Source organism: Oenanthe melanoleuca, chromosome 1A (assembly GCF_029582105.1).
Source record: "Oenanthe melanoleuca isolate GR-GAL-2019-014 chromosome 1A, OMel1.0, whole genome shotgun sequence".
NCBI classification, from domain to species: Eukaryota; Metazoa; Chordata; class Aves; order Passeriformes; family Muscicapidae; genus Oenanthe; species Oenanthe melanoleuca.
The window spans coordinates 16,916,508-16,941,356 of record NC_079334.1 but is presented as its reverse complement, the minus strand read 5'-3'; the positions used below and the strand labels follow the sequence as shown (position 1 = coordinate 16,941,356).

The 24,849-nt window shown below is 44.9% G+C and overlaps 1 protein-coding gene across 2 annotated transcripts; it reads left to right on the top strand.

The window, feature by feature from the left end:
* Positions 1–24,849, top strand: ATP6V0A4 (ATPase H+ transporting V0 subunit a4). 2 transcript variants are annotated; one of them, XM_056482205.1, is made up of 21 exons: positions 1–183; positions 2,101–2,308; positions 2,770–2,848; positions 3,660–3,754; positions 4,774–4,899; positions 5,275–5,369; positions 6,111–6,237; positions 6,819–6,901; positions 11,493–11,586; positions 12,181–12,393; positions 12,677–12,827; positions 13,580–13,719; positions 13,998–14,155; positions 14,652–14,745; positions 16,333–16,451; positions 17,393–17,609; positions 19,172–19,279; positions 21,185–21,322; positions 22,292–22,409; positions 23,442–23,613; positions 24,425–24,849. In XM_056482205.1, the coding sequence occupies exons 2-21, from the start codon at positions 2,192–2,194 to the stop codon at positions 24,516–24,518; spliced, it is 2,538 nt and encodes an 845-aa protein (XP_056338180.1). In that variant the 5' UTR covers positions 1–183; positions 2,101–2,191; the 3' UTR covers positions 24,519–24,849. The 2 variants fall into 2 exon arrangements, with proteins under 2 accessions (XP_056338180.1, XP_056338179.1); XM_056482204.1 differs by having other exon boundaries at positions 175–434; positions 24,425–24,847.

The window sequence follows — 24,849 nt, the reverse complement described above, 5'->3', positions numbered from 1 at the left end:
GGCCCAGACCAGTTCTGACCTTAAAAGCAAAGGCTTGCCTGCCCTGTGTGGGACGGGACAGCGGGCAGGGCTGCCCTCCCCTGCCCTGCCCTGGCGGCGCCGCTGCAGAGCGCTGCTGTCATTGTCACCTGCGGACGGACCCGGGCACAGCCCTGCCCCGGGACAGGGGCTGGCGAGGAGCAGGTAAATAAACCCCAGAGACACCTGAGGGGCTGGGGAGAGGAGCAGGTGAACCCCAGAGACACCTGAGGGGCTGGGGAGAGGAGCAGGTGAACCCCAGAGTCACCTCCTGCACCTTCTGCCCAGCGACCCGCAGCTCTGGGGTCTGCCCTGCCCAAACCCGCCCGTTCTGATGCCTTTTAATGGAAATTGCGGCGGGGGGAAATGCGAGGGATTTCTCAATTAACTATTCTTCTGCCAAAGCAAAATCTGAGGTGAGGGAGAGCACGGAGGGGGGGAGGTGATTTTGACAGAAGTGTTGCTGGCCAGCAGGTGCTTTTGTGCAAGCCTCCTGCATCTGGAGGAATAATCGAGGGGTGAAAGCTCTGCCTTCCTTGGAGTAGGTATTTCTCTCATTCCAAACCAAGACGGAAGTGAACTCTTGGAGTTTTCCCTGACAGGTTGCCAAGGAAGAGTAGAACCCTGGCTTTGGATGGTTTGAAGTGGCTTAATTAAGATATTTCTAAATATTTGATTTGAGTTTCGCTCTATTGCTTCTAAGGGTTTAGTACTTTTTAAATGGAAGCTGACTGCAGGTTTGGAAATACAAGCTGCTTTAGATTATAGTTTCTTCACACTTTTCAGTCTAAAGAAATCAGACACTTGGATGATCTCTTCAACTTTTTAATTTATTTACTGCAGATTTACTTTGCATGAATAGTGAGCCTCTTGCAGCTTTTGTCTTTTTCTCCTGTGAAAAACATAGTTTGATGAAAAATGTCCAACCAAATTTAAAATGTATATACACAATCCATTTAAGCTGGAACATGATGCTTTCTTTTAACAAGCCATTAGTTATCATATATTGAATTTTCAGCATTTTAAATTTTCGAGTGAATGGGTACAGAGGGTAGGAGAAGGAAAATTCCCAGCAAATAGAGACCTGTGACTATCCCGCTCCTGTCAAGCATTTAATATCTTGTTAAATGCTTTTCTTATATTTAAGGTGAATCTTTTGTATGTTATAAAGAGAATTCATAGAATTCACAATTTATTACAAAAAAAATGCTGAAAGACAAGGCTCACAGAGAAGGGGTTAAAGACATTTGACTTGCTACCCTTGTAACAAGTAGAAGTGAGGTAATAAAGGGCTTTTGTTTCGCTATTTGTAAAACATAGGCTTGCTACAGTATTAAATGCACGCAAGAAGTGTATCTACTTGCATGTTTTTCTCTTGAAAAAGATAATTACTGTGCTTGTGCATGCTGATCAGTTAATTTTGTGTTAGAACAACTAAAGACAATTTCTATGTTCTGGTTATTCAAAGTAAATAATAATAAGCATAGAGATGAGAGGAAATTTTGTGCAATGCATGCCATTTCATGTATCTCATTTTGAAAGCAATTCTTTACGAGGAGAAAATTATTTTGAAATCTTAAAGGTTGTTTTAATTTAAAGAAAATAGACTGCTCTTCTCCCCACATCCATATAACATGCTCCAGATGGTTTTGCAATGTTCACACTATCAATGAAAGTGATAAAAAACCAGTCAGGCCTTTTTCACTTGTCTAATTCCAAGGTGAAATTATTGGGATTTGTTTTTGTTGGGGTTTTTTTTTGTCTGTGTGTTTAATGCAAAGAGAAATTGAGTTCCTTCCAATCACAGCATCCAAAACCAAAATACAGAGCCTGAGTGCACTGGTCTGAAGTGCTTAGGTCCAGCAGAGGACAGGCAGGGCATTTGGTCATCATTTGTCACAGGAAACTGGTGGTTCTCCCCTTGTCCTGTGGCACACACACCTTAGCATCTCACACTGCTCTGGTGGGATGAAGCCTCATGTGGGTTCAAGGAAGCTCTGAGGAGGTGAAGGAACCCTTTTGGAGTGGGCAGCACTGGGTCATCTTCCAGCACCTTGACTCAGTGACCCAATGTTCCTGCAGATCTTGGCACCCTCCTGCACCTGCTCGGGCACGGACAGTGCTGCTGCCCCAAGGACTCCCAGCCCTTCCAGGTCAGGGAAGAACGGGCAGGATGGCCTCTGTCTTCCGGAGCGAGGAGATGAGCCTGAGGCAGCTCTTCCTGCAGGTGGAGGCTGCCTACTGCTGCGTGGCTGAGCTCGGGGAGCTGGGGCTGGTCCAGTTCAGAGACGTGAGTAGTGAGGCTGGCATGCTGAGCTCTTGGAGCTGTGCCCCAGGCTGTGCTCGTCCTTCCCTCAAAGCACTTGGGAAAATGCACCCGTAGGGAGGCCAGAAAGTCCGTGGTGACAGTGGGATTCCCCCAAGGCTGCTCTGAAACCCAAACATGATGCCAAGACCCCATCCATCCCTGGGTCCCCACCCAGTGCTCTACATGCCCTCTGCACAACTTAGAGCAATCCTCTGCATCACCAGGACACAGGAGGTGTCTCCATGAAAGTCCCTCTGTGGCTCCTGCTGTCACAGCAAGGCTGTGTGGAAGGCCACCAGGTCCCCTAGGAGGGTATTGCCCTGCCAGCACACACAGTGGTGTTTGCCATCTGCACCAAAGGCGCTCATTCTCTGCTGATGGTAAAAATGAGCCCAGCACTGTGCAGCCTTTAGCCCCAGGCTTGTTTTCCCTCCTGTTTTTAGCTGAATGTGAATGTCAACAGCTTCCAGAGAAAGTTTGTGAATGAAGTGAGAAGGTGCGAATCCTTGGAGAGAATCCTGCGTAAGTAAACGCTTGTCAAATGCAATCGGCTTCCTGCCAACTGGTGGTGTGGGATTTATTTCTTTAAGTGCTCTCACACTGGGGAGCAGAATTAGTGGCAAAATGGTGATGTTTTCATCTGAGCCCCTGGAAATGTTTTCCATGCGTCAGCTAATCACCACTTCACCCCATATGGGCAATAAATTGTTGCCCCCGTTTTGAAAATGGTTAACTGAACTGCAAGGAGGTTAATTAGCCTTTATAAAATCACAAGATAAATCTGGGAATGGGCAGGAGGCTGGTCCGGATAACCTGACTTTTACCAGCTGTTGGCACACACTTCTTGTGGCCAAGGGCTTCAGCCTTGCGTAAGTCCTTAAAACCCAAGCAGCAGAGCTCTTGATTCCCACTGTCCTGTGGACACGTGTCCTGGGATCTCTGCACTGTCCCCACCAGAATGTTGGTGCCCACTGCAGCCATGGTGGCAGCACTTGGCATTGTTGGGCAAAGCAGAGGAACCTGAGCTTTCTGTGTGCCCTGCTCACTGCCCCAGATAAAGGGGGCCATGGTGGCCACTTGTGCCAGGGCTGAGAGCTGCCCACATGGGAGTGGGTACCATGACTTGAGAAGAAACAGCATCTCCACTGAGAAAGGAGGCTGGGGGTGTTCATTCCTTGGTGGCTGTGTATATGTACTGGGATGATGGCCCTTGTATATCACTTAATCTTGTCACACCTCCTTGGGATGCCTTGGTCCTGGCTGAGCAACAACCTGACTAGGTGATGCACCAGGGATGATTCTGTGTTGAGACTTCTGTGCCCTTTCCTTGCAGGTTTTCTGGAAAATGAGATGGAAGATAATATTGAGATAGTCAAAGGAGAAAAGTACCCAGAGACGCCCCTGCCTCGTGAAATGATTGATATGGAGGTACAGAATTTGGAGTGGACCCAGGAGAGAGAAGGGCTGTGCAGCAGGTTGTCTGTGTAATGTGCTCAGTAGAACAAGGAAGAATCTGGTGCCTGAGGCTGGCATAGCTCTCCTTGCCTGAGGATGTGCTCCCTGAGTTGCTGCCTCAACACTTGGGTTGAGGCTGATCCTGCTGCATGTTTCCAAAGGAGCCCAGTCTTTTTATCATCCCCTGTGAAACATCCCTCTGGTCCCACATATTAATGAAAAAGTATTACTTTCACAGAATGCCCCCTATCATCATAAAGGAGAGAATAAGAAGGGTCTGGTGTTTTACCAAGAGACCTGATGTTAGAACCCACTTCACTGCATAAAAAATCCAGGACTGCCTGTCCTGCTGGGATTGTGCTGCTATTTCCTGACACAAATACTTGGGCCTTGCTTTTGGATGTGCAAGGGATGTTTTATTCTAGCCCAGTGGGATGCAAAGTTTACTGCAGAGTAATTTTAAAATGCTGCATACAGAGGTGACTAGAAAAGAAAATCAAGCTTTCCAAGCTTGATTTCAGCTTCCAAGCAATTTGGCTTCCTGGTGTGTTCCTGGCCCCACATCATCACCTAATTTTTGGCCTGTTGCTAATGAACTTAAATTAATGTAGGTTGCTTTTGTAGTCAATAAACTGGCAGCCAGTCAGCCTGGGGTGTGAGATGTCTGTGAGGAGCCACAGAGATATCCAGACAGGCTGAGGCACCTACACCACACTCACACCTGCTTGCCTGTGCTTGGGTCAGGGGCATCAGAACTTCAGTGACAGAAGAAAACAACACACCCATCAAGGAATGTTTGCAATGGGAAAATGATGCATTGGCATTGATGAATATTGTTCTACAAAAAGTGTTTATTTAACTGTTTGTTGAATATTTCTGTATTCTCCCTTGAAAAAACAAAACAAAACTGTTGTTTGAGATTTGGTATCAGCTTGGTAAAGAGCCACTGATCTACTTCAGAGTCTTTCTGGATGTGCTTGGACCCTAAACAGACAGTGCTGGAGAAACTTGAAGCTGAGCTGCTGGAAGCCAACCAGAACCAGCAAACACTGAAGCAGAACTTCCTTGAGCTGACAGAGCTCAAACACCTGCTGAAGAAAACCCAGGACTTCTTTGAGGTGAGAGGCCTCTTTGCTCTCCCAGAAGAGACGTGGAAGGTTCTTAAAAATACTTGCACTTTCATTTGGTGTATGTTACTTTTAGAGGTCTTTACCACAAGCCATTATGAGGTTTGCAAAAACACCTCAGTCACTTTGGAGCCTGCATTGCTCTGTGAGTGGTGGGGCTCAAAATCTTAGTTCACAGATCTCTTTGAAAATAGCACTTATGCTTTTCCATTGCTAAGATATAGCTTAATTGTATTGTTTTTCCTTCGGTCTTATAAATCTCTATGGATAGCTACCTTTGGGGAAAAATTGTTAAGAGAAAAAAAGTGAAAATAATTTTCAAACTGGCAATGCTGAAGAGTGTTTTTTAAAACTGATGTTTTCCAGGCAGAAACCAATCTGCCAGATGATTTCTTCAGTGAAGACACGTCTGGACTGCTGGAGCTGAGAAGTACTCCTGCTGCTGCAGCTGCCAAGCTGGGGTGTGTATTAGTGATGGCCTCCAGCTTGGCCAGACTTCCCACCTGTGCTGCACTGCTGTGACACTGGCACAGCTTCCTTCAGCTTCTCAACAGAGGGTGCTCACCAGCCTCCTCTGCAGAGCTATTTTGTGAAGATAAGAGAGTGTCTGTTCTCAGAAATTGTCATCAAAACTATGGTCAGTGGGACAAATGGACTTCTACTTCCAGGCCACCAATTCCAGTGATCCCTTAGTAGGTATTGACTGAAAATTGCTATCTTTAGGCATCTCATGACTTCTGGACTCAGGCATCTGGCTACCAGCATGGCCCTCCTGGATGGAAGTCTAACCACAGAAAAAGCCATGTTATTGCACAGGAGTGCAGTCTGATGCTTTCTCAGAAAAGGAAAACAGGAGAGTAAAGATAAACCACCACTTCAAAATTTCCACCTCCTGCCTCTGCCACTCAGCCATTCTCATTTGTTTCTAGCCAGAATTCTCTCTTCACCTTCACCTGTTGATCTAGGAAAGATTTTTGTGGGTTTTTTTTTTTTTTTTCAATGAAAGAACAATAGGATAAAGTGAGTAGATTGAGATAAAAACTAGACTTGAGCAGGGAAGGTTTTCCTAGACGTGCCTGCAGCAGCAGCAAAACCCTGGCTAGCACAGACTAGAAAACAAGGGCTTGTGAAATCATGTGTACTACAGGTCCTAAAAGGCATAGAATAGGCTTGTAATTTATTTATCTTGTGACTCCGCTCAGATTCACAGCAGGAGTAATAAAGAGGGAAAGGATGATCCCCTTTGAGCGTTTGCTGTGGCGAGCCTGCAGGGGAAACATCTACCTGAGGTACACAGAAATGGACACCCCCATGGAGGACCCTGTGACAGTAGGTATCAACCTGCTTTTGCTTTCCTCTGCCCTGTGTGGATGCTGGTGGCCTGCAGACACAGAATTGGTGACCTGGACTGTGCTGCAGCGCTGGCTGCCTGTCCTGGTGGCTGAGGGCAGCCTGTGGGGGAAAGGTGGGGCAGTCTGAGGATGGGAGAAGTTTCTTGGGTGTTACTTTGCCCTTTTGCTACTGTTGAGGTGGTTTCCTTTTCCTGCTTTCCCCAGAGACACCAAGGGAATTTGACCCTCCATGGCTAATTCCAGGTGGGGACAGCCACAGTCCACTTCCATGGTGGTCCCAGTAATACAGCCATGGAGGGTCAATTCCCCTTGGTGTCTCTGGGGAACTCATGCCCCAGTGGAACTCTGTCCCCTCTGCTCCACATTGCTCCTTCCCCCATAATGCAGAGCTGCTGCCCATGCCTGTTTCCTGGAAGAGCATTTGGGGAAAACACTGCTGATGGGAAACTGGGGATGGGGGATAAAAGCAACCAGTGGAGAGGCTGCCAAAAAGAAGATACCAGCTTTTCTGCCCTGGACTCTGGTTGTGTTAAATTCTGCTTGAATTGTGTATTGCAGAGAGAAGAGGTGAAGAAGAACGTGTTCATTATCTTCTACCAAGGAGAGCAGCTTAAACAAAAAATCAAGAAGATTTGTGATGGGTAAGGCAGGCCTGTGGGCAAGCCACAATGACTCCCATAGAGGTGATTACTGGCAGTCCAGGCTGGCTGAATTTGGAGCTAGATATCAGATCTCCATCTCTCCAGCTGTCAGCTCTGCAGCCATCCTCCCTTCCGTTCCTCAGCTCTGCTGCTCCTAATCATGAAAGACATCCATCACCTTGGCACTTGGAACTCGAGATCCTACATTTTCCCAAGTGGCATACAGCTCTTGAGAACTTCAGTTGCTAGGTTTTTAACTTGGGACATCTAAAAGGGAACTGTTGTTTTAAAAATACTCAGCACTCTTCCCCTGAAAATCAGGGCCCCCTAACTTGAGGACTGGAAATGTGGTAATCCTCAGCTTGGTCTCAAGCCTTCCTGCATTTCTTTATGAAAAAGTGATGCTGTAGTTTATTCAACTCTTTCCCAAGGCCTTTAAGCAATATCTGTGTAATCAGAGACAGAGCCCAGGACAGAAATGAAAGCTTCATACAACCTGACTTGTTTCCACCCTGTTAAGCATCTTGAGAAGATAATTCAGGTTGAATATTTTGTTACTCTTTCATAACGCTGATGACCAATAAGCTCATCAGATTTGATGAGAGGATCTGTCTGCTGTCACCAAACCATTCCAGGTACAGCCCCTCAGCCAGGCAGGGCTGGCCAGGAGCCTGCAGGGAGAGGCTGAGCATTGCTCTTCCCTGACACCTGCACCCAGGGCAGGTCTTTCCTCACATCCTGCCTTTAAGCAGAATAAAAGCAGGTAGGTCTTTCATCCAGTTGGCATGACTGACTTCAGTCCCAAGAAGTGACAGAACCCTGGGGTCTGTCAGCAATTCCTGCATTGGAAATGGGACTTTCCAAGATACCTCCTATGAGCAATGAAGAGCAATGCCCATCCAGAGAGAAAATCAGCCCTCCTGAAGTGGGCATCTGTCTGTAAAGGAGTCAGGGACATGAGGGAAAACTCCCAGCTCTCAGTCTGATTTCTGATCCTGAAGCTCAGACATACAGGGAGTTCTGCCATAGCCATTGTACTGCTGCTGCCAGTGGTCTTTGAGTTTTCAGGAAGCCTCATTCTCTTTCTGGATTACAATTTCCTGCATATAATAGAATCATAGGACAGTTTGGGTTGGAAGAAACCTTAAAGATCATTTCATTCCAACTCCCCTGCCATAGGCAGGGACACCTTCCAGTATACCAGGTTGCTGAAATCCCCATCCAACCTGGCCTTGAGCACTGCCAAGGACAAGACATCCACAGCTTCCCTGTGGCACCCCATGCCAGTGCCTCACCACCCTCACAGTAAAGAATTTCCTAATATTCAACCTAAACCCATTCTCTTTCAGTTTAAAGCCATTCCCTATATGTCCTGTCACTACATGCTCTTGTAAAAAGTCCCTCTCCAGCTTTTTTGAGGTACTGGAAGGCTGTGGTAAGGTCTTCCTGGAACCTTTCCTTCTCCAGGCTGAACAACCACAAGTTTCTCAACCTTTTCTCCTAGCAGAGGTGCTTCATGCCTCTGATCATCTTCATGCTCTCCTTTGGACTTGCTTCATCAGGCCCACATCCCTCTTATGTCTCATTTCTTTGCCTGATTTTTAAATGCTGCTCAGAGCCCTTCTCCCCTTCTGCATGGGCAGTCACTGGTGGTGAATGCTTCCAATTGAATCTTGCCCTGTGCCTGTGGCCTTGCAAGTCACCTGGTCATACATTTAGAACTGGCTGGGGTTGCCACAGAGTGCACAGAGTTCTTCATTTTGGCTGTAATATTTATCCCCTGCAGCATTTAAAATTCCCTGCAGTCAAAAGCCAAAGACTTTTTTTTTCTGGGATGAGAGTAAAAAAAGCAATGCAGTGCCTGCCAACATAGTCATTGTTGATTGACACCAAAATCACCCAAACCATAGGCACAACCTTCTGCAGGTAGGGATCAGGCAGTGCTGGAAATGTGATCAGATCCCTGCAGGGAGGTTGTGATGTGCAAAGTTTCTAGGAGCTAGTGTTGCAGATGTATATGGTCATAGGTTTGTAGAAAGGAACTTAGACTGGTTTCTCTCAGGCCTTTGGAACTGAAGGAAAATACACCTACCAAAGACAAATTCACAGGACACTCTTTGCAGTGCTAATGAAGTCATCTTTTATGTTCCTTCTTCCTTTCAAATTTTTTGGTTGATAATATGCCCATACATATGGATATTTTTCTGTGTGGCAGATTTCTAAATCCTCAGACACTCCTTTGGTGCTCTGAGGGCCATCAGCCATCCCTGGTACCCAGGCCAAGACATCTTATTCTGGTCCACTTTTAAGACAGGGTTGACTATACCTAAAGCAGATGGCAGTGTCATTCCAACCCCAGCAGGATATTTCTGCTTAGCACTAAGTCATCATTCATGACAAGTAAATATCCTGCAAAAATCATGGGACTGGTCTAAGCCAGTCTCCTGCAAGGCAGGCTAAGATTTGTTTGCAGAGCTGTGTGCCTCAGGTTACGCTTGTAGTCCCTGCTTGACTCTAATTGGTAACATTAGTCTGCCAATTTCATGAGCATTAAGTCCATGCACAAATTTATTAGTGAAAGGTGTAGAGGGAGCAGGAAGGAGGAAAACGTAAGAATTTTTCTTTTCCTCCTTTTCTTGCAGCTGCCTCAGTACTAATGTGAATACTAAACTGGGTTTATCAATGTAAGGATTCCCTGCTGAATTCTCCTGGAGCTTTCAGAGATGTCTGTGCCATTAGGGCAAAGCTGATACTCAGTATGCAAAATGGCTGTTAAAAGATCAAAGCAGCACTGCTGCAATAACGTTATTGGGAATGGGGGAACTGTACAGCATGGAGGAATAAGCTTTCAAGTTTGATTAAAAATCCTTATTAAAGATGAACTAAGGGCTGTGAAGAATAAGAAGTAGGAAATAATTAGGTAGGGTGAATAACCTTTGGAAATGAATACCAGGTGTTGAGTGAGGAGAAATTCAATTCTGGAAAGGGAAGTTTAGCTGAAGAGCACGTGCTGTCATTACACACAGCTGTGGGCTGATCTCTAGGAAACTGAAGCATGTTTTGTTCAATTTGCAACTGTCCTCACTCGTATGTGTGCTGGAACTGATTTTGTAGAGCAGGTGGTAAAATATCCTGCGCTCAAAGCCAGAATATGATACTTATCTGTACACAGAGCCTGCACATTTTTGTCTCTTAAGCAGGGATAGACCCCTATGACCCTGTTACATCTTTTAATTCATCTCACGTGCAGAAAGACAGCCCTTTAGCAACCCTAACTCAGTGTATCCACGACAGGATGGTGGAAATGTGTTGCCTTAGGTCAGGGGCAGGAGATCTCTGCTCTGCAAAGAGGAGGGATCTCTTCCTGCAGATCTGATGGGCAGTGTCAAAGTGGCAGGGGTGGCACATGCACTAGGTATCACTGAACAAGCTAAGCAGGAAGAAAATGAGACATGTCTGCTATTTTAGTTGCTGCAGCTCCCCAGCTCAGCTCAGCGTGCAGGCAGAGAGCAGCAGCAGTGCACCCTGTGGCCTGTGAGGTCCCAGGGGGAACCCTTGCATTTGCTGTTGTGCATTAAGACTACTCTGGGACTTGCTTTGCAGGCAGCACAGGTAGCTGCACACTTCTCAGACAGACATGATTTCTAATTGTCTGTGCTGGGCTCATATAGTGGCTGCACAACACTGCAGTGCAGAGTGCTGGTGGAAGCACCTTTACACCACAGTGACCTGCAGCTGTACTGGAGAAGTGCAGCTTCTGAAGCAGTACCTGCATGGAGCTAAGACTTTCACTCACATGAGAATCCTGTGTTAGTCCTTCCAATACCACACTAAACAAACCCACTCAATCTTCCAAACAGAGCCTTGGGGGTAAGCTTTTAAAAGATTTTATCCTGGTTTATCCAAGCTGATGTAACAGATACCATTCTCAGGTGTTTAAAACCCTTCACCCATCCTTCCCTTGTTCTCAACCAAATAGGTGGACCAGAAGCATACAGCCATTCTCCTGTTTTATCCTGGAAATACTGTCCTTTTGTTTGTTTGCTTGCTTGCTTGTTTGTTGTTACAGGGTTATTTGCTAATGCAGCCTGCCCGCACAAAGGGCGTTTGCTCGCAGTGCAGCAGTAGCTCAGCTGATGCCTTCTCCCAGTGCCTGCAGGAGGGTAGTGCAGACACAGGGACACGGTATTTTTTCAGCCTCGGTGCAAGAGGGACATCTGTTGGCTACTGTTAGCAAGGCTGCCTCTGCCAGGGTGGGTTTTTCTTGAGTCTCGTCACAATTCAAGCAGCTTGTGGACAGAAGGGAGGTGCCTACATGTTAGTGCTGACCTCTGCATGACATCAGGGCCTGTGTGTCACCTCAGACAAGGAGGGTTTTCAGCTAGAACAGGTGAAGGGGTCCTTATTCTCATACCTCTTTGCACCTTTCTGCAAGACCAAGTGCAACTCTGTGGTATGTGCGAAGAGTATACTGCTGGGTCAGGAATGAAATCCAGCTTCCCTGCCTTTGAGCTGAGGAAGAAGGAAGAAACAGAGGAAGAAAAATCTGTCAAATAACAGGTGTTTCTCAACTCTCTCTTACTGAGGCTAGATTTCGTGCCACAGTCTATCCTTGTCCAGAGTCTGCCACCGAGCGCCGAGAAATGCTTGATGGAGTCAACACAAGGATCGAGGATTTAAACACAGTAAGTGGCAGTGGCTTTACTGAGGACTGAATCCTACAGGTGGGACCTGCCCAGATATTTGTCCTGTCTGAAACCACGTTGCAGACCACACAGCTTGTCTTCTTGACACCTTTAAAATTATAATTATTTCATTATCTCCTCCACTTAATTACACAGCAGCACTGTGGTGGCCACATGATGCATGGAGGCACCCGAACCATGAGCTGTAATTCCACTCATGGGTGTGATCTGCCCCAAGTTCGTGGCACAGAGCTGCCTGCAGGAAATGGCAGCTTGGGAGCACGTGGTGAGATGAGGCTAGTTTGTAAGCAACTGGGTAGGGAGCCAGTCCCAGAGCTCAGTAATTCCCAGTGCTCTCCTCTACACTTAGAGCAACTCAGGACCACGCAGGGAGAGTCCTTGGTGAGCAGCACTGAGCAGCTGGTGTCGAGTGATCCTGTGCCCACACCTGCACAGGCTCTCTGGGATACCCCATGCATTCATACAAACAGCTCCTTTTCATCAGCCCTCTCCCACCTCCCTCTCCAGTTAACTGAGTAGATCGTGCCCCCTGTGCTTCCCTGTCTTGAGTGTTGCCCCATGCTGTGCTTACAGGTGATAACACAAACTGAGTCCCACCGCCAACGACTGCTGCATGAGGCAGCCGCCAACTTGTGGTCCTGGGGGATCAAGGTGAAGAAAATCAAGGCCATCTACCACATCCTGAATTGCTGTAACATTGATGTCACCCAACAGTGTGTCATTGCAGAGATATGGTTCCCAGTGGCTGATGCTGACCGGATAAAAAGAGCTCTCCATCAAGGAATGGTAAGAGAGCAACATTTTGGATCCTTGAAGCTCTCACCTGAACTGAATTTTTTATATGTTGAGCATATATTCAGTCAGGTATGTTACTGTAATGTAATGTAGGGCTCCCTTTTCTCTTTTAAGTTGGGGTTGTCCCATTGTCATTTAACCTTTCATCTTTTGACAGAGATTAAGGTCAGCATTAAATGTTAGCAGGTTTGTGACAGACCCTGGAGCCAGAAGTGGTGTTGTGGTGCCAGTTCTTCTACCCACTCCATGTCTGTCTTTGTCACTGGGTTTGCAGGAACGTAGTGGCTCCACGATTGCCCCCATCCTCACTGCCATACACACCAGGATGGCACCACCCACCTTCAACAGGACCAACAAGTTCACAGCTGGATTTCAGAACATCGTGGATGCATATGGTGTGGGCAACTACAGGGAGATGAACCCAGGTGAGAAACACTCAAATACGTGCATCTGGTTTGCATGAGCCAAAGTAAAGCCTTTGAGCTCTCTCACAATCCTAAGAAATGTCCTCACTGCTGACTGAGAAATCTGAACCATATTGGAGCTATTTGATGCATACACATGGATTTTCTCAGGCAAAGAATTTCGCTGTTGGTCTCCAGTCAATGATTGTGATGGAAATAAGGAACTGTACAAATACAGGATGGAGAACAAATGGTGAGGTAGATGTTTTGAGGAAAAGAGCTGAGCTCATAAGAGAAATGTAAGTTGAGCTCACTGTGTTGAGGCAAAGAAGACCAAAAGCACCTGTCAAAAGTTTGAAACAATGGTAGAGAATCTCAGACAGACCACTGAGAATTAATAGGAACCTAGAAATGGGGGCCTGTGTGAAAGGTTGAGATTAACTCCAATTGTTGAGGCTGAGCAGATTGAGAAATGTGATAGTAACCTTCAAATACATTTTTGTGTTGCAAAACATAATGCAGTCGTCTACACATGGTGTTTAATATGGTGAGGCGAGAAACAAAGGATAAAACTGCAAGGAAGGTACAGGTCATGCCAATGAACATTCTTTGTGATGGTAAAGCTAGTTCTGACTGCCTGGTGTGTAGGGGAGGGATTGAGGAGGCCTTTAAGGGCAGCACCTGTAAGGAATGGTCTGATGGGGTAGACTGCTTCTTTGATGAGGCCTTTTTGTTTAGAGGGAGCTGAGCTTCTTGCCCTTTCCCTCCTGCAGCTCCCTACACTATCATTACATTCCCCTTCTTGTTTGCGGTGATGTTTGGGGACTGTGGCCATGGTGCTGTCATGCTGGGCTTTGCACTCTGGATGGTCATTAATGAGAAGAGCCTTCTGGCCCAGAAAAGTGCTAATGAGGTGAGTACCAGGAAGCTGGTGCACCCTATCAGCATAGGGAAAGGCTCATCATCCCCATTAGATAAAGGGCACATCCAGCGTCCCAAAGGCTGTGTGGAGATGGTACAAGGATAACTGAGGCAGAGGTTTGCAATTCTACCTTCTTATACACAGAGGGCCTAAGGGAAATTTTCATGAATAACTGTATATACACAGATTATTACAATCATGTCTACTGTTGGTTGAGGCCCACCAACAGTAGGTACTTTGGTCACTGGCACTGCCTTTTCTCCTTGCAGATCTGGAACACCTTTTTTAGCGGGCGCTACCTGATCCTGCTCATGGGCATATTCTCCATGTACACTGGCTTCATCTACAATGACTGCTTCTCCAAATCATTCAACTTCTTTGGCTCTTCCTGGCACATCATCGCCATGTTTAAAAATAACACTTGGAAGTAAGTGCTAAACGTAGGAAGGAAGTAAAACCACTCCAAATGGCACATGTAAATAGAGATGGCACATGGAAATGGCACATAGAAATGAAATAGAAATGGCACATGGAAATAGAGACTGCCTGTGGGGGGAAGGGAAGGACTCCCTGCTGTGGATGCAGTCATGAATGAATCAGAGGTTTTGTCTGACACACACAGATGAACTCACCATTGAAATGGAAATGTAGAGTCCCCGGGAACACGCCTGTTTGTTCAGGCACTGGTGTGCATAAAAATCTGCAGGTGTCCAGGACTGAAGCACAGAGAACTATCAGTCTGAGGGGGACTGCCATTGTGTGGGGTCCATTTACATGCACACAAGTGCAGGATAACAGGTCACAGAAAGGCTGGAGTCAGCTACAGATATCCTGTGGTAGTCCTCAGCACACCTCACATAAATACACCGTGGGCTTCGATGGAGAGATTAAGCTGCAAAGGTCATTTCCCTTTTCTCTTGTAGTAAGGATGTGCTTCTAGACAATACAGTGCTGCAGCTGGATCCAGCAGTCCCAGGAGTCTACTCTGGAAATCCATATCCATTTGGAATAGATCCGGTAATTAAATTAAATTGCTCTAAGATAATTTGTATTTCAATCCTGTTTCTACATATCAGGCACATCAGTAGCTCCCTGCACTCTCTGCTGAAGCTGTGTTTCCTTACTTGAGTACTTAACCCATTCCAGAGATACCTCACCAGCTTGAAGGCAAACTGCCAAATTTCATGCAGTCTATTTGTTTCATGGAATGTAAAAAAATGCCAGTATTATTTAACTTAGCCACATTTTCTTCTCCGTGTCCTATATCACTTTTTCTTGGTGTTCTGTCTTTATCATGTATTGAAATGCACTTTTTAACATCAAGCTTTCCTGTTTCAATCTTCATGTAAGTCAAAAATACTCCATCCCTGATGGTTGCACTCTCATTTCAATTGGCAACCCAAAGAAACTCTGTCCTCCCCTGGTTTTCAGAGACATTGACCTTGCAGTCAGTTTTTAATAAACTCAGCTCTAAAGCTCTGTCCAGGATGTGGGCAGTCTGGTTCAGAAAATCATGTCAGAATCAGCTGAGTTTTCTGCTTGCTGCCCTGATGCATCTCTAATTTAGGGTGACCTAGACTACCTCTTCCAACCTGGCTTCTCCCTGTTCAAGAGCATAAAAGTCCTGGCTGGGAGGGAAGAATGGCTGAACAAGTGCTGGCAGGAAAGGGTGGAGTGAAGCACCAGCCCTCTGTGGCCCTCTGAGGAGAGTATCTTTGTCATCTGCCCTGAAGGATGGATGGCTCTTTGCATTTTGCAAATCCTCTGGGGTGACTGGGGTGTATCTTGGGAAAAAGTCACCCTGAGATGAAGAAGCTAGGCAGTCTCTGGTATCCAGAGAAGAGGCAGAGCACATCAAACAAACACACAAAAGCATGTTTCACCCTCCAAATATTCCCATCCTCCTCCTTTCTCTTCAGGTACCATACTGAGTGTCTGAACAGTGGTGTCTGCTCACTGTCTCAGAGGACAGAAGAGTTTGGGGTCTAGGATGTTTGGGAAGAAAGGAGAAGCAACCCTGAAGCTCTGTAGCATAAAAAAAGGCAGGACTGAGAAGGGATGTATGTTCTAACATCACTAAAAAGTTAGTGTAGAGAGGTAGGCAATGAGCTCATCTTTGTGGCCAAAGAGTTGAAAAGAGTTTTTTCTCTTCAAACAAGAAGTTTGAAAATTCTCTATCCTCAATACTTCTCTGGTGAGGGTGGAACTAATTTTGGTTGCAGCAGGAGGGATTTTCTCATGCCTTTCCACTTTTGCTAAAGAAGATGACTCAGCCTAAGGACAGGAAATGACACAGAAAAGATCTAGGTTCTGCTACCAGCCTTTGCAGTGGTTTCTGGAGGACTGAAGCAAAGTCATAGGATCATTTTACATCCTTGTTATTTCCTTTGTTCAGCAAGTATAATACTTTATTCATTTTAGATTAATACCTTGGCAAAGTGAAAAGTAATAAAAGGAACATCTAGATTTCTGTGCCTTGCTACCCTCTTACTAGAACTGGTAGGAGTAAATTGATGGTGTCAAAGCAACAACTTCCACAAGCCTTTTATTGATAAAACACCTGAAAATCTTGTCTTCTCTCTCCCCCCATTCCTTTCCCCAAAGATCTGGAATGTTGCCTCAAACAAGCTGACTTTCCTGAACTCCTACAAAATGAAGATGTCGGTTGTCATAGGGATTGTGCACATGATTTTTGGCGTGATACTCAGTCTCTTCAACCACATGTAAGTTCATTTCACCAAGCCTATAGCTTCAGCAGCACACAAGTCCTCACCACTCAGCTGGTGTCCTTCATTCAGAGAAAGCCTGATATTTTGGACTGATGATTTGAACTTTGACCTTTCCCTGGTGTGAGCAGAAATGTCCCATACACTGACTCACACAATGATTGATAGACAGATATAAGTCTAAAGGACTGCCATGACATTGCAGGTATTTTCTTCAATAGATTTTCTTTTTAACTTACTTTCTTATATTCTCAATTCTGCAGAAATATTGAAGCACACTAAATTAAAAATGTGTAGCACCTCCCCCTATTGACAATTTTCTCTCAAAAGACAAGATCTTTTGACCTAAATCAAAACACACTGAAATCTTGCAGAGTGTGTGCATGTGCATTTCACCTAGCTTAGCAGCCCTTGGTCAGGATTTGTGCCTGTGCTTGTCCATATCTCTGCTTCTATGTTTTGCAACAACAAATAAAATGTGGTGATAGAGTGCAAGGGCTGACACTATTATTTTGAGAGACTCTCCAAAGCTGGAATGTGTGTAGTGACTTTCAAGGACAGAATGTGTTTGAGGGGACAGAGAGGACCCCACAGGATTGATACTCCTGTTTCTGACCTTTCTTGGCATTTAATGCTCAGCTTTGTGAACAAGACATTTTTTGAAAATTGTCTGTTATTTCAATGTAATAATCTTCTGAGGTGCTGAGATTCTGGTAGGTCAAGTACAAAAATCTGAAGATAATCAGTATAACAGAGCTTTTGTATTTAACCAATGGCTTTCATTGATAAAGCCTGTAATTATAGACTTCTTTCTTTGCTAGTGACAGTTGTAAATTTGTTAGATTACTTTCCAAAAACTAAGTGCTGCCAGACTTGGGTGCAAACTTGTGTTAATATCTAATGTATTAACTGTAATTTTCTTTCCTGATTTTTTCCAGCTACTTCAGGAAATACATAAACATTATCCTTCAGTTCATTCCAGAGATGATTTTTATTATCTCTCTTTTTGGCTACCTGGTCTTCATGATTATTTTCAAATGGTGTCATTTTGATGTCCATTCATCCCAGAGTGCACCAAGCATCCTCATCCACTTTATCAACATGTTTCTGTTCAATTATAGTGACACTTCAAACGCTCCATTGTATTTGCATCAGGTATGGATCAAGCAGCCTGAATCCACTGTGGTTTTGTATTTGCAGTGGGTGTTGTGGAGAGTGGGCATAAAGATATAGGCTCAGAAGTTCAATCACAAGTCACAGAAGTAAAGTTTATTCTTCTGGTGTTTGTGTTGGCCTTGTCAACAGGGAGGAGAGAGCAGCAGTCAATCAGTGATGCAGAGGAAATCTCTTTCCTAGTGTCATTCTTACAAGAATAAGGATGCAGCTGAAGATACTACTGGGGGAAAAAAAATCACAGTGTGACTAGAGATACAAAGCTGCATATTTCAGTCATGCTGTCCTGCAGTCTGGCCACACTGCTAGAGACATCTCCCTTTCTTGAAAAGTTCCTATTTCAGCTTTGGAAAACTTTAATACTTTACATTTTCACCTAAAATAGTAGAAGTAGCAGCTTTTTGTCAGAAATAACTCCTCTTGAGCGTTCACTTAAAAAAAAATAAAAAGCAGGCAAATAAAATCTCCCCTAACAGAAAACTTGTTCTAAAGTCATCTCTATTAATATTCTCAGAACATGATTTTTTTTCTTTGACTGATTTTACATCAGCAGCATCAATGAAGAATCTGCAAGCAAGTGCTGCATCCAGACACACATGTGCACCCCCATCTATACATTGCACACTGGGCACTCCAACATGAGCTCAGGGACAGCTGATGAGTCAGAGTTAGTCGAGAGCCCTGATCAGCTCCAAGCAACTGTGTTAAGGATGGAGGGGAGATTGGAAAAACAGTCTTCCCAGCCTTCAAAAAAACTTTAGATAACATTGTGCTTTGTAACAGCCCGAAGCTTTCCCAAGGTGGAATTTTTTCTCATATTCCTATGAACAGAATGTGCCCCACCAGGAACAGAATGTGCCATCCGCCTGGGTAGTCTGAATGCAAATATTGTATGATCACAAATCATAAGGTGATCAGACATCTGAGCCAGCTTTAAAAAAAAATGCAGAAGTTGTGATTTAAAGTTTTCTTTGTTTCTTTTGTTGTTGTTTTCTGAATGTACAGACAGTTATGTCAGGACAGCAATATGGGTGCCATACTGCAATGTAAGAACACCTTATATTGTGGGGACAGTCTGTTACCAAGCCTAAGCTATGAGGGTTCAATTCCTTTTGGAATTGCAGATGTGGAGTAAATCCAGGGCAAGGCTTGAATGACCTGGCTCTTAATGCAGCCTTTCTACAGTGATCAAAGCAAAGCAGACTGACTGACTCACACAGTTAGGACATTCTCTTGGGACACTGAGCAGCCAGGTTCAAGTGAGTCACATAGATTTTGGTAAATTAACCCCTTTCAGTATGAAAGCCTTTCACCTCCAGGTCTCAACCATCTCTAGCTGAATGTGCTTTCTGGAGCCTAAAGCACTACACATTTATTTTCAGGTTCTCACAAGCAGATAATACACAGCCAAATACAACAAATACAACAGGGAGTTGTATATGTTGTATTAAAAAAGTTACCATTGTATAGATTCAGGTTTCTAACCACAAACATAGTTGGCTAAACGAAGTAAAACAACTTTTTGCTCTTGTTGTGTCTCTTAGAAAGAAGTGCAGAGTTTCTTGGTCATATTTGCTCTGATTGCTGTTCCCTGGATGCTCCTGATTAAACCTTTCATCCTCCGAGCCAACCACCAGAAAGCACAGCACCTGGTAAGGGATGTGGATCAGCTGGGGGGGATTCAGTATAGCAAAGACAAAGATGGGGAGACAGACCCCAAAAACTCTTTGCAGTGATGTAATTCTGTATTTCTCTGACCCCAGGCTTTCTCTGACAATTTCAAAGTGTGCTTTACTCCACACATGCCCAGGACATGTGTATGCACATGTCTAAACCATCTAAACTAGAATCAGAGAATGGCTAAATTTAGAAGGGATCACTGGATGTCATCTGGTCCAAACTCCCTGCTCAGACAGGGTATTCCTAGAGCTCGTTACTCAGGTTTGTCTCCAGACAGCTTTTGAATATCTCCAGTGAAGGAAACATTTCCCTGGAAGCAGGAGCTTTTCTGGCAAGTACCTTATTTGTTAAGCTGACACCAAGCTCTTTCACCTGTTGTATCCAAAACCAAAGAAGATTCAGAAAGATTGAAGTGCTGGTAAAGCCAAGACAGGGAAAAGACCTCACCTGTCAGTACACAATCTCCACTAACCATTAGTTTGCTGCTCTGTAGAAATGGGGTATCTGTGAAAGTCCTGGCCTTGGAAAGAGCAACAGTGCTTGAAGGAGAGGCTTGATTTAAAAGCTGTTGCCTGCTTTCTAGTAGTTCTTTCTTCCTTAAGTGATTGCCTTCACATCAACAGAGCCCTCTTTCCCATGGGCTCTGTGGTTTGCCCACAGCTTCTCAACTCACAACTGCGGCAGCTGCAGTTTCCCAGTTGATCATTAATTCTCTCCTTTATTACACTAACAGGACTTTACTTGTCAGTCAAGATTTACTTCTCTTTATAGTCAGAGTTAGTGCCTGGAGTACCTTTTATAGGGCACAGATGTTTCCATTTGAAGAAAGAGATGCTGGTTTTGCTGCTTGACCTTTTCCAACCCAGTCACTTCTGACCTATAATTGAAAGCCAGGTCCCTGGGAGACCTTTTCAGCCCTGCCTCTACACTGTAATTTCTTATTTTGTCATTCTTCTGGGATTTGTATGAAGGCTTGACATGGCTGACTCCATCTCCTGCTTTTATGCCAAGAACATCTGACAGGTTTTACCCACCTCCTATTGTGTTTCCATATTTCTGTTCCTGATTTTCATATGTTAGCTGTCTGATCACATCCTACATTCCCCTAAATTTATGTTTGCAGCAAAGTCTGTTTTCTATGCTGTTATTCAGGTAAAGCAAAGATAAAGCGGATGTGACTATCATTACTGCTTCAATAGGAAACAATATGTTGTCAGGAGACCTTTCCCATGAAACCTGCTGGAGGCTATAAAGGGTGACAAGGCAGAACCTGACAGAAGCCATAAGGTCTCTATTTGGTTATGCTGTAAAATAGGACTATTAAATCAGGTTGTTCAGGCCTCCAGAAAAGTCCTGTAAATAATAATTGTAGAGAGGTTGCTATGAGGTTTTGGTCAATTTAAAATTAATCAAGAGCTTTGAATTTTATTTCTGCCTGTATCCAAGAACTGTGTGACCTTCATCAAGTCTTATGATCCTCTCAGGCTTCATTGCTTTTTCACTTGACACTAATTCCTTTGATTTGCACCCATCTAATTGGGATCATCAGCTTTAAAAGTACCTCAGTCTTCTCATTTGCTAAAAATGATGGATCTTCTCATGGTGGGAACAAAGAGTGCATTGTGACACTAGAAACCAGCTACAAAATAGTTGGAATCACTGGAAAATACTCTAGGATGTAAAATATTTAGGTATTATTAGCCATTTGGTGGGATTATTCAATTTCTGTGGTCCATGATGACCCTTGTTGAAACTGTTTTCATGTTCATGACATAGTCCTTCACGTGTTACCCATCAAGAGGTTATTGAGGGAGTTCTGTGCCACGGATTTATCCATTTTGGTATCAACCTAACATACTGCATTTTGTTTCTGAAAGATCCGTTCTCAAGCCATCTCAGGAAACTCAGGAGGTGAAAATGAGGTAGATGTCTCCCCAGAGAGCAATCACTCCAAGAAAGCTTCCCAGAGAGACCACAGCAGTGGCCATGAAGGACATGAGGGTGATGATGAAGAGGTAAGAAAATTTGGACAGAAAATTGTTCAGATAAACGCAATAATAGAAGAAACAAAGTCAAGCAGAAGACTTTTGCAGAGTTGCCAGCCCTTCTTTCTAACAAGATACCATCACATGCTGTCATAACAGTTTGTGTTTTCAAACAGAATAGGGTTTGAACTTTTATTGAATTAATTCCTCAAAATTTTTCCTTTGGTTTTCCCTGGTGGTGGCAGGCATTCTTGCAAATCTCAAGCTTCTATAAACCTCAAGTTTTTATTTCCTCAGGGGTGCTTGTTTCACTTCCACATTGCACTGAGAGAAGGTCAACCCTTTCCCAAGAGTCAGTGAGCTTTCCTTCCTCTAAATTGCAAAGGAGCATTTAAAGTTGGCAGCCAGAATGGTTGACTAGGGAGAAAATCCTTCCTTTGGCAGATATTGTCAAAAGCTTCTACAGTAGGAAGTAACACAGGAAAAACTGACAAAAATATTTGTAGCAGTTGGGAGTATCAACAATATTGAGTGTGGACATGGCTGACTGTTTCCAGTCACAGGGAATCTTCACAGATTTGCTTATTCATTATTATGAGATACAGTTATTCAGTGATATTTCCCAAAATGTGTATGCCCATAAGCAGATAGTCTGAAAGCCCCTATTTTACATAAGAATTTCTGTCTCTGCAAGAAACCACAGAGATTGGCAGCAACTGGATTGACATTTAATGATTTGAAATCATAAGAATGGAACATGAGCTGCTCCCCAAACATTTAGTTTTCACTGGAATTATATTTCTCCAGAGAGAACATATGGGAAGATCATACAGAGCTGACACTTTTCAGAGCAGTCTCTCTTCCTGGGAAATACCTTTGTGTTGCTCAGGATGTAACAAGGAAAAGAATATGAAGAGCCTTTGGAGGAGTGTTGCTCTGCTAACCAGAAAGCCCCGAAGTGAGAACTAATAAAACCTTTTCAGTTTTATGTTGTTTCAGTTCAATTTTGGAGACATATTTGTCCACCAAGCTATCCACACCATTGAATACTGCCTTGGCTGCATCTCCAACACAGCCTCCTACCTGCGACTCTGGGCGCTGAGCTTGGCCCATGCACGTGAGTCATTGTCCCCCTTTAGTCTCCTCACCATGCTGGCCATGCCTTCTGATGTTCTGGTGTTTGACTATTCCTGCAAATTTCTCCATGAAATCCAAGTTTCTACGTGTGGACATTTATATGTCAGGATGTTTTGCTTCTGGTTAGACCACTCCAAGTGTTTCATAGTGAGAATCTCAGTTTTCAGAGGTGATCCCTGGCAGCTCTGATTGCATTCACTGGCTGGGGCCCCTTTCCTGTGCTGCTCTGTAGCCACCCCTCTGGGACAGTCCTCATGGTGTATGGCACAGTGGGAGGTGCAGTCCACTTGTGTAGTCCAGTCCATGGAGATGAAGGCAGAAGGTGAAGGAGCCATAGCTGCTTTTCCCAAGAAGCACTTGCTATAGCCTTAGGGTATGCAGATGAATGCCAAAATTACTTGAAACAGTTATTTTGATTTTGTTCAGCAAACAGGAAAGAAAATGTCTGGGTCAAGAGCTTCTGGAATTTGTCATTTTCACTGGGATTTTTCCCAAAAACATTCAGTGGAACATCACAATCCATGAGAAATGTACAGGATTTAAATGTCTTTTGTCTTGATTTGTGATAAAAACAGATGCTCAAATACTAGAAATTGCCTCAGGCTGAAACTTAGATTTTCAATGTTTCTAATTTTTCTGAAATGCTTTTTATTAATATTGCTGCAATGCCTCTGGCTAGGAGTTGCACCTGCCCTAAAGAACTGTGCACACAAAAAAGGGAAAACAGAAAGGGGTGGGCAAGGAGGGGAGCTATGGTGTGGTGTGCCATGGATTGACAGGGGTGAGATGTACTTCTTGGCACAGAAATGAGCTTAGTAGGAGTGGAGTAGAAGTTGGCACACATCAGCTTTACATGGAGAACAGCTACCTAAATAAAATAAAGCAACAAAAAAGCTTAGCTAAGGGCACACATATTCTGCAAACTGGGAAAAATGGGTGAGCTGGCAGACTACATGCTGCATCTGTCCATAGCTGCTGCTCAGCACTGTTTTCCCTTTATTTCCTTCTGCAGAGCTGTCAGAGGTGCTTTGGACCATGGTGATGCACAACGGGCTCAGCAGCAGCGGCTGGGCAGGTCTCATCGCCATCTTCATCATCTTTGCAGCGTTTGCAGTGCTGACAGTGGCCATCCTGCTGGTCATGGAGGGGCTCTCAGCCTTCCTCCATGCCTTGCGCCTGCACTGGTACGTGCAGTGGTCCTCTGGGGCTTTTCCCAGATCAGTCCCTGGGAGGGAACAGGCTGTGGGAACAGGTGGGCACAGTGTTAGACATGCCTTGCCAGTGCCTTGGGACCATTGGCTGCCTTTGGCAAATGAAGTGAGGGAGACTCTTCCTGCCCTGCCCTGCTCCCTGGAGCAACCTACTTGTCCTCCTGCACCCGTGGTGGTTGTCAGCATGTGAGGCAAATGGCAGCCTGCAGTTGTGTCCCAGTAAACAGGCAGAGCCACAAACCAGTTCCAAGTTAGCCCATGTTGGCCTTAACTGATCATCAGTCCAGGCAAGGACACACCATCAGCATGTGAGCAAGAACAAGGTGACAAAACACCCTTCACCACCACTGTAACTTGGCATCCTACCTGAGCCCCAAAATGTGGTCTTTTTCACCAAGAAATGTCCCAGCATAAATCATAAACACTGCCAAGGCAAACCTTGTCACTTGTGAAGGGAGGAGGAGCTGTCTGTCTCCCACCAGTGTGCAGGTGGTTATCCCAGCTCTCAAAGCTGCTAGAAGCAGTTAACCCAGCAAGGTTCTGCTGATGGCCTCATGATGAGCATTTCCAGCCTGGATTGATAGAAAGTCAGAGCTGACATGTGCCACGTTGCTCCCTGGGCTACCTGTGTCTCACAGCTGGTCCCATAAAGGGCCAGCATTCACAGCTTAGAGTCTAACATCTTGTGGCCCCCCTTTTCCCACGGGTGCCATGTTTCAGCCTTTGGCTGGCTGTAGGTCCTGCCTTACAGGCAGCACTGATGCCTCCCTCTGCTCCTCCCTAGGGTCGAATTTCAGAACAAGTTCTACGTGGGAGCTGGGTACAAATTTTCTCCGTTCTCCTTCCATCACATCATCAATGGCATTGTGGAAGAGTAAAATCAGTGCATCATGCTTCTCTCCTCAGACCAGGCTCTGTTTCCTTGTAGTGGCTCACCCACAGTGTAGAGTACATGGGATGAAAGAGGATGGGACATGCCCCTTGAAAGACGAGCTGTAGATGAATATGTCCTAGCTACATTCCAATATACTGCTGTATCAGCTGAGAGCTGACCTCTATCAGCTGGGCTGGCTGGACCCTTGGCTGAGACTCCACTGATGCCTGCCAAGTACCTGGTCCTCAGCATTTGATGGGGTCAGCTGCCTACTGCTTGGTTGAAAAGAGGAGATGCAGCTTTGGAATTAAATTGGTTATTAACGATTGACTCAC